The sequence below is a fragment of the Aquarana catesbeiana genome, linkage group LG01, assembly GCF_042186555.1.
Source record: "Aquarana catesbeiana isolate 2022-GZ linkage group LG01, ASM4218655v1, whole genome shotgun sequence".
NCBI lineage: Eukaryota > Metazoa > Chordata > Amphibia > Anura > Ranidae > Aquarana > Aquarana catesbeiana.
Window position 1 is genome coordinate 287070745 of NC_133324.1, and position 18161 is coordinate 287088905.

General features: G+C 42.0%; 1 protein-coding gene across 3 annotated transcripts in view; it reads right to left on the reverse strand.

The window, feature by feature from the left end:
* SPECC1L (sperm antigen with calponin homology and coiled-coil domains 1 like) overlaps positions 1-18161 on the reverse strand; it is a 125718-nt gene that overhangs the window by 21264 nt on the left and 86293 nt on the right. Inside the window, exon 14 of one of the 3 annotated variants that reach the window (XM_073629240.1) lies at positions 355-725. The exons of the other annotated variants lie outside the window; for them this stretch is intronic. Coding sequence (XP_073485341.1) covers positions 552-725 — 174 coding nt within the window. The 3' untranslated portion in view covers positions 355-551. Of the gene's footprint in view, positions 1-354; positions 726-18161 lie in introns of those variants that run through there. 3 annotated transcript variants of the gene reach the window in all.

Sequence of the window (18161 nt, forward strand, 5' to 3'; positions counted from 1 at the left end):
GCAAAGTGTCCTTTCTTCAGTGTTGTCACTCACTTTTGTGAGATACTGTGTATATATCTATAGATAGATAGATAGTTAGATAGATAGATATATCTATATATAGATATATATACACACACACACACACATCTGTATGCCATAAATTGTAGACTCTAGACTGTTCACACAGAATAAATATTATACTGATTTTGATTATTACCAAAGAAATGTAGCAGAATAACATCTTGCCCTAAATTTATGAAAAAAAAAAGATTTATTTGCAAAACTTTATAACAGAATAACTTTTTTTTTTTCACAATTTTTGTAATTTTTTCGTTTATATAGGAAAAGATTTTAAAACCCAGCGGTGACTAAATACCACGAAAAGAAAGCTTTATCTGTTTCAAAAAATGATACAATTTAATTTGGGTACAGTGCTGGGTGTTGAGGTTGTTAAATAGTATGTTTGGGCCAAGAAAGTTTTAACAGGTTCCATTCCTAAGTGATGTGGCTGCTGTGTGCATTGTATCATACTGTAGTAGCATCAGCTGAGTTCCACAGCAGTACAGCTTTCATCTGCTGCAAGAACAAAATTGAGCTCTGAGTAGACTGTCCTTTGTCGTCCTTGCTTTTGATCCAGGGACTATGGGATCTGTATTGTACTTGATGATGTCAGAAGACCTGTGACCACCGGAACAGAGGGAAGAAAAAGGCTGTAGGGACCGGTCATACAGCCTAGTGGAAGCCTGCGGGAGCAGAGGATTGGTTAGTAGACCTGTTTTTGGTGCCCCCCTAGACCCAAACAAGCATTTAACCCTTGCAGTGTGGGGGGCAGTCCTACTGCAAGGGAGAATATTTCCTTTCCCTGGAGTTTAGACCAGGTGGCAGCCTTGCAAATGTGGTAAACAGATACCAGATGCTGAAAAGCCCATGTCCATCACCAAAGGACAGACACTAAAAACAAATTGAGGTTAGCTGGGAGTGGGAGGGTTTTTTTTATACAGAATGTCCCTGCGGCTTTTTTTTTTTTTTTTGCCAGTCTCAAATCACCTGAAGGTGGTTAAAACTAAAGTCTTGTGTCCTGAACTGTACAAATAAGAACCAGTGATTACATATTATTTATTCACTACCAGACAAATTCTTCAAAAACATCTTTTCACTATACAGTATAATAAAACATACTAAAAATATCCCCACATTTTTCCAAAGCCATACAGATCTTTCCTCTATCCTTCATAATTATATTGGACCCTTCTTATAGGTACCCTAACCAAATTGTCTAGTTGTCACTTCATTAGTCCAGCAGAAAGTTCAATTTATACACTATTGGCTTTATGGGTCACTTGTGAGGCAGGAGAGGTTGACAAAGCTACACCACGATACCTTGCTGAAGGACCGTTTGTGCTGCAGGGAGAAACTGCTCATCACATAGCGATACCCGCTCCCAGCTCTCATCAACCCCTCCAACAAATTACTCCTCCTCCTACAAATACTAGGTAACCTCAGTTCCAGATTAGTAGTGTAAGGCTTCACGTACATCGGACGTTGTTTAACCTTCCTTGACAGCTAGAAACCGACGTCTAAAATCATCCATTTAGCCGTGTTTGCGCCTAGAAGCGTTTTTTTTTTTTTTAAATATTTTTTTTTGTTAAAATGAAAAACGTCTGTAAACGAAATGCTGCTAAACGCTAAAGTTACCATGTTTCGCAGCATTTACAAGCTGTTACAGGCATTTCAAATGCCCCTGAACATCCGTCCTGAACGCATTTTTTTGCGTTCCAAAAACTGCTTCTAAACTCAACTGCCTAGAAACAATTATAAACGACCCTGTGTACATGTACTGATAACATAGAGGAGAGTTCAGGAGCAGCTGAAAAAAATGCCCAACTGCTCCTAAGGCTCCATGCACACTGGCGTAAAAAACATTGCCTATAGAAGCAACTCAATGTTATCCTATGTGTCAATGCACATTAGGATGTTTAGAGGCGTATTTTGAGATCAACATTTAGAGGCAGAAAAAAAACCCTTCTGATTCGCGTTTCTGATTGGAGCTCACTGATAGAAAAAAAAACTTAAAACTCTCCTAAACTCATCTAAACTTTGTACAAAAAAAATGCTCTATGAGAGCGTTTTTTTACTCCAAAGAGAACAGACTTTTTTTTAAGCCCAGTGTGCATGAAGCCTTAGTCTTCATGTATACGGGACGTTTTTACAACCTCTCCTGAACGGTTTAACCTGATAGTAACCGACTGTCCATTTTGCCACATTTACATGCCACGTTTAGTTACATTTTGCCGCGTTTGCGTTTAGAATCTTTTTTTTTTCAAATAGCCAAAAATAAAAAACGTATGTAAACGTACGAAACGTGGCTAAACGCGAGTTACCGCTTTTACAAGCTGTTACAGGCATTTCAAATGCCTCTGAACGTCCATCCTGCACGCATTTTTTTGCCTTCCAAAAAATGCTTCTAAACTGCCTAGAAACGACCCTGTGTATATGTACTGATAAGATAACATAGAAGAGAGTTCAGGGGCAGCTGAAAAAAAAAACGCCCAACTGCTCCTAAACGTCCGTTTACCAGCAGCAGTGTACATGAGGCCTAATAGAGGGCAGTCAACAGCTGTATAGTTAGCACTGGATCAGGTGCTTAAGCTAAAATATGCTCTTTGGTGATTAAATTGTACCTGGTATATTCTGTATTAGAATTCAGCAAGCTGAGCAAGCCGATTCCGCTTCACAGAGGCACCTGTGTGAAAGGGCCCTAAGCATAATTGAATAGCTGTGACAGCTGTCAAGCTACTTTTGCTTTCAATGGGGCTTCCTGTTTGCAGCTAATTGCAGGGAAGCCCACTGAGTCCCCCCACAAGTAATCACAAACGGTCCCTTTCATAAATGTGAATGGGGCCTAAAGGGGTATTAAACCCACAAACATCAATTTATGATATTGCAATTTATTAGCTGTCGTAGGTGCATTATTATCCTTTTTGTAAGCTTTTACCCCTTTCATATAAATTAAAAGTCTAAATAAGAAAATAAATGCAGCAAGCACATTTATGGAATAATATGCCGCAATAGAATACATTTTTTGGGTTAAATAACGCTGTTGGAAAAAACAGACTTTATCAGTGCTGAAACCTCCTTTTATGTTTTACAGTAGAACTAAACCCATCTATTCTCCTACCTGTCGAGGTTGGTGCAGTCAGCCTCTATTTAGATCTGCAGTTGCGATGGTATTGCACACACAGCCATCTATGGCATCAGCCATTTGAAGGCCTAAAATTGGTTGAGAGCTAACCTAGGCAGGCACACTGGTAGCTGTGACAGTTATCATCAGAGACATGACTTGAATGTAGCACATATTGTGAATGCATTAGATGGCAAACTATAAACTAAAACACTGCACAGAACATTACTGGTATGCTTGTTGATTAAAGATTTATTGACATTTTCTGAACCTAACGTGAGCGTTCTTTTGGCAAACTGTTAAATTAATGGATTTAGTTCAGCTTATTTTTCTTATAAATTGATAGTTAGAAAATAAAATTGATGGCACCCTGCATCCTATAGATCAGGAAAACAGTTATGGAAGTAACTGAAGAGGGATGATTAATTGAAGGAACAAAGACTATAAAAGGTAACAGCTGACCCTTTCAATGAGGTTTTCTAGAAGTTTGGGATACCTTGCACCTGAAATGCATACCACTCATCCTTCGGCAGACTTTAAAGCATTCTAATGAAAACAACTCATGTACAGGATTTGCTTTTCACACGTACAAACCAGTAAGTTCACAAAGGTCACAGGGGTGAGCAAGCAATGGGCATGAATAGACTTGCTCCAGTCTATCATGGAAACAAAAAGGGAAGACCTTTGTTCTTCAGGACTATTATAGGTTTTGCAGTAAGAATGCTCATTGGAACACTTCTATGCTAGCAAATTTGGAAGCTTTCAATCAGCTTTTAATCTTTCTTCCGCCATTTAAACCAGTGGTTGTCAATGTATTTGGCCAACATACCCTGAACTCCAGTACCTGAAAATAATTTTTAAGCTCAAAATCTAGTTTAAAAATAAAAACAAAAAATGTTATAGAAAAGAAATATAGAAACAAGATTGAAGGCATAAAAAAAACAAGTTGTTCATCGAGCCTGCCCATATTTTTTTTGTTACATTTCAGTTTTTTATTGTTTTCATGTTTTTTTTGCCTGCGTTTCAGTTCCTCTGTATCTGCTGTCATCAATAATACTGATGTAAAGACCTATCTGCTTTTATAGTGTAGCGCTGGTAGATTTACAATCTACCGCAGATTAGGTAAATTGTGTGTTAGGAAGGTTAAAAGTTTGCCTCTGTTCCAGCTTGGCTGATGTTGTGTGTGCTTCCATGCTGACCGGTGGGTGTTGCTGTTACCATTAGTCAGTGTTGGAAGGGCAACGTGTCGAAGTATATAGATGCTCCTCTGTCTCGGAGACAAGCTCGGTGGAGGTGGTTCTCCGAGTTGCATTCTGGGAAGGGGGTATTTATGGGACAGACGCCATGTTCTAAGGTTTTTTTTTGCAGCTACCTGCTGGCCCTCCTGGCCGACAGGTATGCGTTAAGGAGCTACCTCGTGGTCCTCCGATCGGGAGGCCCACGATGCTACGGCGCAGGGGTGGGTCCAGAGGCTTGTCTGGGGCCTACCACCGCGGCCGAGGAATGGTCCTGAGCTGTCGGTCCTGAGTGACGAAGCTGGACAGCCGAGGAGATCCCAGGGGAGGACCCGTCTTGGAGAGATCACGCAGCGTGCTGGTCTATAGAGGGGCCTGGTGACTCGGCTGGAGGACGTATCCAAAAGAAGTAACCATACAGCATAGTGTTGCTGGTTTGGCTTAAAGGTTCAGGCACTGTGACTGACTGTTCACTGCAGAAGATCTGATACATCCTGTGGCAGAAGATCGTGCAGATTTACCCCCCCAAATGAGTCTGTGGCAGAGACTTTAGATTCGTGCTGGCTGCTAGACCGGTGAGAGAGGCCTATCCAGACGAGCAAGGAGTGTGTCCCATGAGGGGAGTGCATTCCACATAATTATCTGAATTCTACCGGGACATTTGTCGCTAAGATTTTGCAATTAGATATTTGAGTTTCTCCTGAAGGTTTCCTTTTCGGTCTCTTTCCTGCTACTTCCTAAAGTTTGACTGTTCAATAAAGCATTGAAAATGTACTTCAGTGTTGGTGCGTGTGTCGTCCAGCAGTAAACTCAACAGAACCCCTAGACCCGGTGCCGGTGAAACAGAGGGAAGCAAAGTGAAGGTAACAGACCCGCTTAAACCAGCAGCTCCACCGTTAGTGCTACAATAGAAAAAAGCAAACAGAAAATGACAACAACTCAAAGTTGTATGTTTCTTGCTGTAATATGGTGTCAGAGGAGACAGCTGTCCCAGTTGGTCCCTATGTTCACCTATCCTGCTGCCAAACGATTTGGCTTTTTAAAAAATTGTTGATGTTTAATTATGACTGTAAAGTCCCTACATATCTCCCCTGTGCTCCCTCTCTCTGTCTGTCACCTCACGTTAGAAGACAATTCTGAAGAAATGAATCTGGTACCTTCATCTTTGCCCTGCAAACTTTCTTCCAAAACTGAAAACATGAAGCAAGATTTATCTAACAAAATAGTAGTTAGCTGCGCTATCCCACTAGGGTGATCTCATCCTTGATCAAATAAATAAATAAGCAAAGTGCTAGCAGTTCATAAACAAAGTGTTAATAACTCATAGAAAATGCTAGTTCATAAACGTGCCAATAGTGCTGAAATTGTAGTTTGACCAAATAGGGTGCTGTGCTCTGTGCTGAAAGCAGCAAACAATCTTCATGTGCTGTCACCACTCCCGTGCTCTCCTAGAACCAAACTCACCACAAGTTGTTAACCACCTGAGTTTACACTGAGGTAGGTCAAAAACTGCTTAATGGCTCTGGTCTGCCCCTCTATGTAGGTCACCAAAAAGGATGGGCTCAGGCGTGTTCGCAACTCCACGTGCTCCCGCCCGCCAGGAAGATGACACCACGCAGCGCAAATCACAGGCAGTGAGACATTTCCCGATCCGCGGCTACACAGATCGGGAAATGTCTCACTGCCTGTGATTAGTGCTGCGGAGTATCAGCTTCCTGGCGGGCACGTGGAGTTGCAAACACGCCTGAGCTCATCCTTAGTCACTAACCACAGTACCCCAATACTTCATACAAAAAAACCAAAGAGATTTCATTGCATAATACCACTTATTTAAACATCCCCAATAAAATAAAATAAAATAGGTGTGTACTCACAATGTTTAGTGCCTCCCCTGGCACTCAGAACAGTCTACCTTCAATGAATAGAGAATCGCAGCTGCTCTGTCCCACCAATGTGCATCGGAGCCAGGGTGCATTCCGCCTAGCGGAAGCGACCTACGTCTGCACCCCAATGCTTTGTCACCAGGACATCATCAGGAGGCGTCCTAATGACGAAACGCACAGGGGCGCAGACATACGGCACTACCTCACTTCCGCTAGGTGGATTCTCTTATCAATTGAAGACAGACTGTTCCGAGTGCCAGGGGAGGCACTAAATATTGTGAGTGCACACCTATTTTATTTTATTGGGGATGTTTAAATAAACGGCATTTCACAATGAAATCTCTTCTGGTTTTTTGTATGGCGTAATGTGGTATTGTGGACGGTGACCTACAAAGAGGGGCAGACCAAAGCTATTAAGAGAGTTTACCTTAATGTAAACTCAGGAGGTCAACAACTTGTGGTGAGTTTGGTTCTAGGAGAGCACGAGAGTAGTGACAAGAATGTTTGATGCTTTCAGCACAGAGCACAGCACCCTATTTGGTCAAGTAATTGGAGCACTACAGTTTCAGCACTATTGGCACTTTTATGAACCGTCAGCATTTTCTATGAATTACTAACACTTTGTTTATGAACTGCTAGCACTTTGCTTATTCATGTTCTTTTTTTGGTCAAGCTCCAGGCCACATGTTGATTGCAGTTGTATGTAATTCTATCCGGTTGGCCTGTTGATGAGTCTGGACGTTTGAGGTTACGACAGGATTTCTACCCTTTCTCCTCTCCCCTCCCCCATTGGAAGTCAAGAACATTTGAGGATCCATCCTGCCAGCCTTGGTGGCTATACAAGCTTTCTGGGACTTGTAAGACGTATGTCTTTTCAAGTCACCTGGTTCCGGTAAGCCCCCTCTGATGCTTTGGTGGTGGTCCCGACACTCATTTAGAAGTTTCATCTACCTGGTGTTTCATCTACTCACTTGGCGAAAGTTCTTCACCATTGTTTCTATTATTTAATTTTCAGAGACTTTTTTGGGTGGTGGGTGTTGAATTCCATTCAGATTATAATCTTTAGCATTTTTGAACATTTTTGTCATAAAAAACAATTTTGTTTCACTTTTTAGCACTTCCATATTTCTTCACATTGTTTTCACACTATATCAATTTATTTTGATAGTACGTGGCACTTTGTTTAATTTGTACTGTATTCAGATTTCTACATGCAATTTTGAATTTGATGAATTGTTTGTTGTGGCCCCCCAGTAATGGTATAGGCCCAGTTTATTTTGTTAGTATTTTCATTATATTTACACTCATAGCGCTACACTGTATATGGTTCCTAATTTTATTTTCCTTTGTCTAAGAGGTAGTGTCAGCTGCTTACTGTGTAACCTTTTTTCTCACACGATTATTGGGGCAGCGCTGTACTCATTTCCTATTAAACTCAGGAGGTCAACAACTTGTGGTGAGTTTGGTTCTAGGAGAGCACGAGAGTAGTGACAAGAATGTTTGATGCTTTCAGCACAGAGCACAGCACCCTATTTGGTCAAGTAATTGGAGCACTACAGTTTCAGCACTATTGGCACTTTTATGAACCGTCAGCATTTTCTATGAATTACTAACACTTTGTTTATGAACTGCTAGCACTTTGCTTATTTATGTATTTAAACATGGATGTGATCACTATAGTGATAAGCACAGCTAACTGCTATTATTTTGTACATTGTTTGTGGGATCACATATTTTAGCAGCAGCTTCCTACATAGTTTGCACATTGTGGATATGAAAGTGATTGTAAAGGCTCATTTAAAAAACAAAAACAAACATGTTATACCTCTTATGTGTAGTTGGTTTTGCACAGAGCAGCCCGGATACGCTTCTTCTTGGGTTCCCCTTTGCTGCTTCTGGCCCCTCCCTCCTATGGAGTGCCCCCACATTCAGCAGCTTCCTATGGGGGCACTGGAGCCGAATCACAACTCTGTCTGTCCATTCAGACATGGAGCCCCGACCTGGTCTGCCCCCTCTCTCCCCTGATTGGCTGACTGACTGATTTACAGCCACAGGAGCCAATGGCCCCGCTGCTGTGTCTCAGCCAATCAGGATCGTCCCAGACATCGCTGGAGAGATATGGGGCTCAGGTAAGCAATTAGGGGGTGCTGGGGAGGCTGCTTAATGCATAAAATGCATTAAAGTGGTGTTCCGGCCGAAATGCTACTTTTTAAATAAAAATACCCCTTTAATACACAAGCTTAATGTATTCTAGTAAAGTTAGTCTGTAAACTAAGGTCTGTTTTGTTAGTTTACAGCGGTAGTTTGTTATTTTATAAACTTACAGCAGGCCGTGGCCATCTTAAGTGTGGGCATCTGAAGCCAGACAGTATTTCTTCCTGGATCTCATCCTTGCAGATCTCACACATGCTCAGTGCAGCACAAGCAGTGTAATAGGTTTAAGGTCAGGTTTCCATAGCAACGGCAGTTTCAGAGGAAGTTACTGGCCCTTCCCAGAAGGCATTGCAAACAGGAAATGATGCGATGGGCCACGGCCAGGGAGGAGGAAGTGAAAAATGAATACAGCAGATATACAGTAAGTGCTGAGAAAAAAAAATTAAAAATATCCAATTTGTTTACAGTGCACAATTTAGTGAGGGATGCTGAAGAGTTGTAAAAGTGGGTGGAACTCCACTTTAAGATAACAAAACCTTCTGCCTTTACAACTCCTTTAAGGTAGCGCAGCTTATACATTTTGAAAAAATGTATCTAACACCAACCAAAAAAAAAAAAAGGCATTTGGACTTGCCTGTAAATTTCGTATCTTGGAGTACACTGCAGGGCACAAGCTAGATATTTTTAGACCCTGGGTTATAGGCTGCTATTGGAAACTGGCACATTTTTTGGACATGCCCCCTTGGGCATATCCCTATAACCCTACCCCATTCCGTGAGACCTTGGATTTTTTAGCAAGCAGTGTAACACAGAAGTGTTGTAGAAGAGTAACACAGAAACAGAGGGAAATGTGTCTTGTACTGTATTCCAAGATAACAAACAATTACAGGCAAGTCAAAATTCCTTTTACTTTAATTGTATAGTACAGGAGAAAGGCTGTATTTTCTCAGACTATGGGGTGTTTACAAGCAATGAATCAAAGGAAAGGCAACAGCAAGGTAAATATAATCCCGCCAAAAGGCCCAACACCACAGAAAACCCCCCTCAAAGCCCTAACTTGTAATGCCACTGAAGGAACCTTGGGGGGGGGGCGAAGCTGCATCCGCAGGTTAGGGCATTTGTCTGGTAGAACCTGGAGAATGTGTAAAGACCAGGTAGTGGCCTTACGAGGTTAAAAAAAAGGCACCTGATGGTGGAATGCCCTGGAAACCCCCACCAAGCTAGTGGAACGAGCATGTAAGGGTACAGGAGGTACCATCAAATTTTGAGTATGAGCTCTGACATTGATCCACCAGGCAATAGTGGATTTGGAGGTAGGATGTCCTTTACGAGATGCTGTACGCAGTGTCTATTTTTCATATAGGGGCTGTGGCTTTCAGATGGACTATGTCAGCTGTGACTCTGTCCAAAAATTGGACAGCAATTTTATACGGATGCTTGGGAGCAGGGCACAAAGTAGGTAGAACAATGTTTTCTTCAAGGTGGAAGGCTGATACCACCTTAGGGATAAAGGAGGGTTTTGGACGCAAGTCCAAAACTGCAGCACACCCTGACTGTCTCTGGAGAAAGGGAGAGTTCAGTGGTGTACAGCCAATTTTATTGCTATGAAATCCAAGATGTTGATGGGGATGGGGATCTTTTCTTCCCTGGGTGACTGGGTTCCCCAAACTGTGAGAAATGGAAACACACCACCCCAGCCTGTGAGGCTGACATCCGTCTATCAACCATGAAGGTAGGGGAAAGGACTTTTCCATTTCAAGTGCTGGATTGGTAGTCCAACAAGCTAGGGAATTCATTTCTTGGCTGAACAGAAGCATTGGGGAAGTTTGGAGCCTTTCACTGTGGAAGGTGGACATTTTCTCCTTAGTCAAGTGCCTCACCAAAGAGATGTCCTACTTCAAAGAGCATACTCGTGTGGAGACCTTTACAGGCAGCTTCAGCAGCCCAAGCTTTTAGATTCTGCGCATATGGACAGTAATGAGAGGAATTCTGGAAATTTTTGGCATGACATGTTCTAGGGCATCAACATCGAAAATTAAAACTGGAGGCACTGTTTGTAAATGTTTTGCTAGCGTTCTATCTTGAATAATAGGATCCTGTTGAGCGTTCATGGTCCTATTCCAATTAGCTGCAGCTTGAAAAATTGAGAATGCAACAATAGCTGGTTGCAGGGCTGGGCCTGCGAGTGTAAATAGCTGTTAAAAAGCATTTAAAAATTTTTGTCTGCAGAATTTATGAAGGAAAATCTTTTAAGGGTACAGAAAGAAGTCAGTTTAAGACTAAGACAGCAGAGTCCACTACCGAAAGAGAACGCTTTTTAGTAAATTCTTTTTCCACTGGATTGAGCTTGGCAAGAATTAGAGGAGGGGTGAAAACCTTTTCAGGAGAAAACCAACTTTCAAAAATTGCCCATTCTAACGCTCGGCATCTGTCGAACCAGGAGGGCTGCACACAGATTAGAATTCGGCTGGCCCCTGCTGAACCGGCCGATTTTCGATCCATGTATCCAGCTGTCAAGGATTTCTTGTTTACTCAAAAACTAAAACGGGCATGAAACTGGATGCTACCATCTCGCTTAAATGGCTCTGTTCTCACCAAATGACAACTTGTATCCTAAGCCCTGTACACACAGGCCGAACGTGGGGAGACAACAGCCGGTTCAAAAGAAAAACGTCCGTCATTCGGTCCATGTATATGCCAGTCTGGAAAACCAGCAGCAGACTGAATCCTAATCAGTGCTCTCCACCAATGGCGGAGAGCACTGATCAGAGTGCTCTGGAGGGGGGTCCATCCCCCTGTCAAAACACAACAGCTCAGTGGGGGAGATCGCTGAACTAACCTTGCATGGGTAGTAAAGCGGCTCCGACCGGTCAGTTTTTTTGTGTGCAACCAAAAACTGTAGTGTGTACCTGGCTTAAATGTAAAGGTTTTACCTCCAGTCTAGTACAACATGCAACTGAACAGGAAGATGCCTATCAAGCTCTATGCTTCTTTTACACAATGCCTTTATTCCGCCTCAGGAAGTCACATGACCTCTACCACAAAGGTTTTACCTGTTTTTATGATCTTGCTAATCATCACAAGCATCTTCCCCTGCATAAGAGGCCCGCAATACAAAATCCACAGTCAGAGCTTTAAGCTGAAAAGAAACCAATGTCTTCCTGCACAGCAACAAATACTTCACAGGACTACAAATCACATCTTGGTGCATTCTTTGTCAAAACCTTCCAAACATAACTCCTAACAGTCATATGAATTCAGTACAGCCTGTACATCAAATCTGTCACTAAACCTCCTTTTACAGCTACAGCGTAAACCTAATCATTAAAACAGTGTTGACTGCAAAGTAATTCAGCAAACATTTAAACAGATCACATCAAAACACTCTGATCTTTTTTGATACAAGCATTAAAGCCACCTTCACTACACCTTCATCAACAGAGACAGTACACCTACTGCCTGTATCACATGATGCACATTCCTGCGTGTGCTCCTAGTTCAGGGATCAGGCTGCTTGACAGCCCAAAGCTGGCTACACACTGATTGAAATTTGGCCAGTTCAGTAAGCACTAGCCAAATTTTGATTGGTGTGTGATCATCCTAGCTTGATAGAAGAAAGCTATTAGATTGACTTCTGTAGAAGGGACATGATGGAAAATGTTTCTCGATCAGCGGCTGCAGATCAACGTAATTTAACAGCAATGAGTGCCACTGTCAGAATACAATGTCCAGGCGGGGGATTCCTCCATCCACTTAATTTTTGTGGTTTTTTTTTTTTTTTTCAGTCCGCTGGCTCAATGTAAAAAATAACCCTGTATGGCCAGCGTAAAGCGGTAGTAAAGCCTGCTTTGTGATTTTTACCCAATGGTAAGCCTAGAATAAGGCTTACCTGCAGGTAAAATGAATATCTCCTAAACATGCACGGTTTAGGAGATATTCACCTTGCATGTAGCCAGTAGGAATGGGTTTGGCGGTGTTCAAGGTCCCACCTGCCCGATAACGCCAGGAAGCAGACACTGCACACCACATTTCCTTAGGGGCTTGTCACATTTGATCTGAATGATTCAGCTCCTCGGGTGCACTCATGTACCCAGTCATCTTTTTTGCCCCCATACCATATTCTGAATAGGGGCAATAGGAAGTAAGTACATATGTGGCAATTTGTGCTTGCAATCTGTCATGTTTTTTGTAAAGTGCAATAGTGATAGAATATGCATACTCTCTCTACTTCACAGTAATTTGTACCAGATATCCTTTGCGCTATGTCTATCATTACATGATACAGTATTCACTTGACAAGGTCCTGGTTTTATTATCAAGGACCATTGATCGGAGGGTAACTTTCTGTATGTTGAGCCTATGGGAGCGCATGTTTCTGCATACCGATGTAGTTGGTGAGCACGTTTGTAATACGAGTTATACAGCATATAAATAAATTAATGCTTTTATGGATGTATTGTATAATTAGCATAGCGTAACAATAATCGTATCTCTTTTGATTCAATGACAATTAGATAGAATGTGAAATTCCCTGAAGAAGCAAAGATATTACTTTGCGAAATACGTGGGATGATTCTACTCACATCAATGGTTTTCGAGCATGTGGAACACGTATTGCTACTTGTAAACCATGCTATGCTGGGGATCATATTATGATTATTTTTGTATGTGATTTTACAATTTCTAACCAATAAATTATTTTTATCCAAAATTGTGTGCTCACCTCAGTGTCTGCCTTACATCCTTGAAAGACCTATTTGATGGGTTTTTCCAATACACACATTTTACAATTCAGGATGTGGATGTAGTAGCTGACCCTAGAACTGGTAACACCATTCTCTATTCACTGCACACTGCTAATCACAGGCAGGGAGGCATTTCCTGGTCCACAGCTGCACAGATCGGGAAAAGTCTCTCTGCCTGTGATTAGCCGTGTGCAGTGTCGGCTTCCTGGTGGGGCAGGATCGGGCAGGTGGGTTCCCGAACATGTCCAAGCCTATATCTCTAGCAGCCAGTGACATCACAGGTGCATATGTTCTGAAGGTCTGGCATACCTTGCCAGAACTTCAGAGCTTCCTGACGAAACCGAGTGACGGTTCCGGTCCGGCCAATCACACAGCCAGAGCACGCGGACCTGAAAGAAAGACCAGGGGCGGATGTCAGCCCTCTCAGCGGTGACAGCGCGCCTCGGGGGGCTTCGTTCTAAGGCAAGTATTCCATAATGCGATGCATACTAGCATATTAAACATTTGTGTTACAGGTGGTTCTTTTTTTTTTTTTACCTTACCAGCCACGGTTTACAACTGCTTTAAGTGCAGAAGATTTTGTAATTCCTGGCTATAGAATACTCTGACTGGCCAGCAATCACTTGACAAAACAGTATGAATAAAACCACTATTGTGCTCCACTGCTTTTAGGCCTCATCAGTTTTACACAAAACAACAGGATTCTGCACACAGCAGAAGTGTTATTTTTATTGTCATTTGTATTTTTACAATTAAAGTACCTTAAAAAGGTAAAAAAAAAAGGAAAATAAATAAAAAAAAACAAAAAAAAACAAAAACAGTTAAAAAAAAAGAAGAAGAAAAAGGCAATCTGCTCCCAGAACATTGTAAGTACTGTGTACAAGGCAGTCGAAAGTTTAGAAATTGAACCTTTACACTGCAAAAATTACCAAATATTTTCAAGCCAGCAAAAAAGTTAAAAGGGAAGTACAGAAATCAGAAAAAAAATATATATATAAAAAAAAAAACATTCATACTCAGGTGGATGCAGCAACAATCCTATGCTGCATCTGTCCCCCACCGCCTCTACACCAAGAGCTGAGCTATCAAAAGCTGTTGATCGCTAAGTTCTCAGTCTTCAGCAAGCAAAGAAATGGTGAACCGGGTCTGCTCTGCCCCTCCAGAGCAAACTGGAGTGCTGGGCTGAGGAAGGGTGGGAGAGGCTGGCTCAACCTCCCAATGGCTCGCTGAGAGACTGAACCAGCTGCTGGTCAGGCATCTGAGTGGATCCTGACATTGTCAAGATTCCTACAGAGCCTGGAAAGGCTCTGTGACATCAGTTGACAGCAGGCTAAACCCCACTGAGTCACAGGAGTGCAGAACTAATTGCACTCCTGTGATTCATAGGAGAAGTATGGCCAAAAGAGCATTGGCTACACTTCTCCTTTAAGGTAGTGAAATTAATCTCTATTAGTATGTTGGAATATTTTTACAACTGCTATGGGATATTTTATAAGCCTGTTGACATCCGTTTTTAAAATATATGAGGTTAGTCATATCTCACTGCTCACATAAAGATGGCAGGAAAAAAATGCCACTCTTGAAATAACTGTTTTAGTGCAAAAGCAATGAGAAGCATAAATAGCAAGAGTTACCTACCCACCATCTGTGTATGCAAAGAGCATTTGTTAATTCCTTCCTGGTCGTGGACAGATGGAGCTACATGTATCCCGGTTACTATCCTTCATCCGCTCCCGGGAGAGGGAGAGTGCTGCTTAATAACCCAGGACCTAATTAACCAGCCTAACAATCTGCTTACACCTGTTCAGGGTCAGATCCACGTTTAAAAAGGAATCTATAGATTACATTTAAAGTTATTTAGAGATACACATGAATGTTATTAGCATAGTGGCTCATTTACACTCCATGTGATTCCAAACAGTCTGAAGCATTTTCTAATGTGAGCAAACTGCATGATAGTTAAAGAATCCTCATATGTCAGTGCAGCCTGTTCTCACCACAGCAATGCATGGGTAAATACTGGAAAATATCCAGGTCTGCTGTCTTTGTTGTGCCCCTCTCAGATTTAGTTTCACGTCGGTATTGGGGACTTGCCCTGACTTAATGATTAAATTTCATTAACCCCAGCAAATGCCATTACTCTGAATGCCTCTACTGGCCACCGCAATGTTTATAGGCAGAGAAAATGTCAGGACCAAGTAACAAAGTGACACTAGATCAGAGAGCGGCAAATAAAGTGCTTGTGGCTAACAAAACTGCAGGCATTCTGTGAAGTCTGCTCTAGGCAGAACTTTAATGTTTAGAAGCTTGAAATGGATTATATGTTTACCTTAAAGTGGATGTAAACCCAATTCATGTAATCTGACCTGGGCACATATCTGTAGTGTTTTCTTATCTCTCTCCAAAGCCTTTAGGCCCCTTTCACATCAGTGCGACTTGTCTTGCGACTTGGAACTGCAAAGTCGCATGACAAGTCATACCCCATGATTTCCAACGAATACCATTGATATCTGTGCAACTTCAAGCCGCACCGACTTCAAAGTAGTCCCTGTAATACTTTGGTCTGATTTTGATGCGAGTTGAGGTGCATTCCCTGAAATTGCGGCAAAATCGTGGTGAAGTCGCAGTAGTGTGAAAGAGGCCCAAGTCCCATGTCTTTCTGCTGCTTCATTCGTCTGTTATCAGCGTGATCACTTCTGACAACTTCTCAGACACAGAATATAAAAGAAGCTGGAAATTTGGGTTGGGGTGGGTGCATAGAGATAGATTAGCAGAGAGCTGGTCTATTCACAGTACAGCTCTACGTTTCTTCATTCCTCTGCCTATGTGGAGGGGGGGGTGTGCTTTTCCTCCAATCAGCTCACACACAGTGTATGCCCAGAGTCAAACACGATGTTCACTTTCTAAAGAATATAGAAAGATAAAGACAGCAGATATACATGTAAAACCTATATAGGGAGATTTGTTTCATCTCTGTGTATCAACTGAGGCTGTTCACTTCACTGGGTATATGTGAGGGTTTACATCCACTTTAAAATGCTAGGACCAAAAAAACAAATCCCTGTAAGGATGAAAACAGGGAGAGATCGAGGAACATCTGTTACCCTGTAAGGAATTAACCCAAAGAAGCTCATGCTCTGAGTACGCAGTTCCAAAGGTCAACTCCTGGCCTGTGCAGATCGGGAAAGTATAGGAGAGACATTAGGAGTATAATAGACCCCTGATGTCTCCACAATGAGGACCTGTCATCAGCAAAATTACTATCACATATGGTGCTTGTCTGCCCCTTGTAGTGTAAGATTAAATTAAGTACAATTTTAAAAAGGGTTTACTAAAATTGCAATAGAGCTTACTCTTGATGGTATTTATGACCACTAATTTTTTTTATACTTTAGCTGCACTGAAAGGCAGCACCGATTGGCAATTGTCATATTTAATGGGCACGGATTGACCTCATTGTAACTTAAATAATAGTTTTATATTGTTGTTGTTTGTTTTCTCCCAAGACAAATTCCGGGTTTCACATATAGTGAATGGGCTGGGTGTAACAAGATGTCTGTTGCCGCCTTCTGACTGCAGGCTTACAGCGGCCGAGTGCAGGGTGTACCAAGATGGGTGTCGCGGTGTCCTGACGGAACGTCACTTCCGTTAACAAATCTTACGGGTCACCGATTCTGACGGAACAACTGGCATTTGTCTTGGGATTTGGAACATAGCGGCTGCGTGCGCCCTGGCCAGCTTACCTGACACTGCCAGCTTGCTGGCAACTCCCTTCTCTGCCCACTGACTTCCGGGAGCATCGCCTCTTCGTTTAGGTATTGGATTAAAAGAGAAGGTCCAGTCTGGGTGAAAAAAATGAAAAGTCAGCAGCTACAAATACTGCAGCTGCTGACTTTTAATATTAGGGCACTTACCTGTCCAGGGAGCCGCAATGTCGTCACCCCAGCCGATCTTCGGATCAACTCCCGCGTACTGCTGCCGCCATTCCTAGTAATGGAGCCCGGCAGTGAAGTCTTTCAGCTTCATAGCTGGTTCTCTACTGTGCATGCGCGAATCATGCTGTGCTTGATTGGAGGGGGCAGAATGTCGGGAGATTGGGCCACGCCCCCTGTCTCCTGAAGTGGGGAAGGGGACCTGTCAAAAACAGGTCCCTGTTCCCCTCTCCCCCCTGAAAGGTGGCTAATGCGGCACCGGTGGGGGGGAGGAAGAGTATAAGTGGAAGTTCCACTTTTGGGTGGAGCTCCGCTATAAGCATCAGAGCATTTGCACGAGTACAAGTACTCGTGCAAATGCTCAGCATCGGTGCAACCCTAGTATATCACTGTATTAATGTCACTGGCAGTTAGTTCCCCCAGCGTCAGATCCCCCCCCCCCCCACTATCTCAGTTCCATTATAAGTCGCTGATCACCGCTATTCGTAGTATAAAATAAAAATTCATAAATATATATATATAGATATATATATATATATCTATATATATATATATATATAGATATATATATATATACATATATATATATATATCTATATATATATATATATATATATATATCTCAATCTCATCATTTGTAGGTCCTATATTGCTTTCATGCAAACCAATCAATATATACCTATTGGGATTTTCTTTTATTAAAGAATACAGCAGAATACATTTTTGCTGAAATTTATGAAGAAATTGGATTTTTTTTTTTTATTATTAAAAATCTTTTTTTTCCCAAAATATTCAGTCTTTTTTTGTGTATTTTGCAAAAAGTAAAAAATCTAGTGGTGATCAAATACCACTAAAAGAAAGCTCTATTTCTGTTAAAAAAAATGTCTGGGTACAGCGTTGCATGACCACGCAATTACCAGTTAAAGTAGCACAGTGCTAAAAAGCAAAACATGGCCTGGTTAAGAAGGGGGTAAAATCTTCCAGAGCTCAAGTTGTTAATAGCCAAAAGCCTGTTGAAGGATGTAAACACAAGTTCACAGCTAGTATCG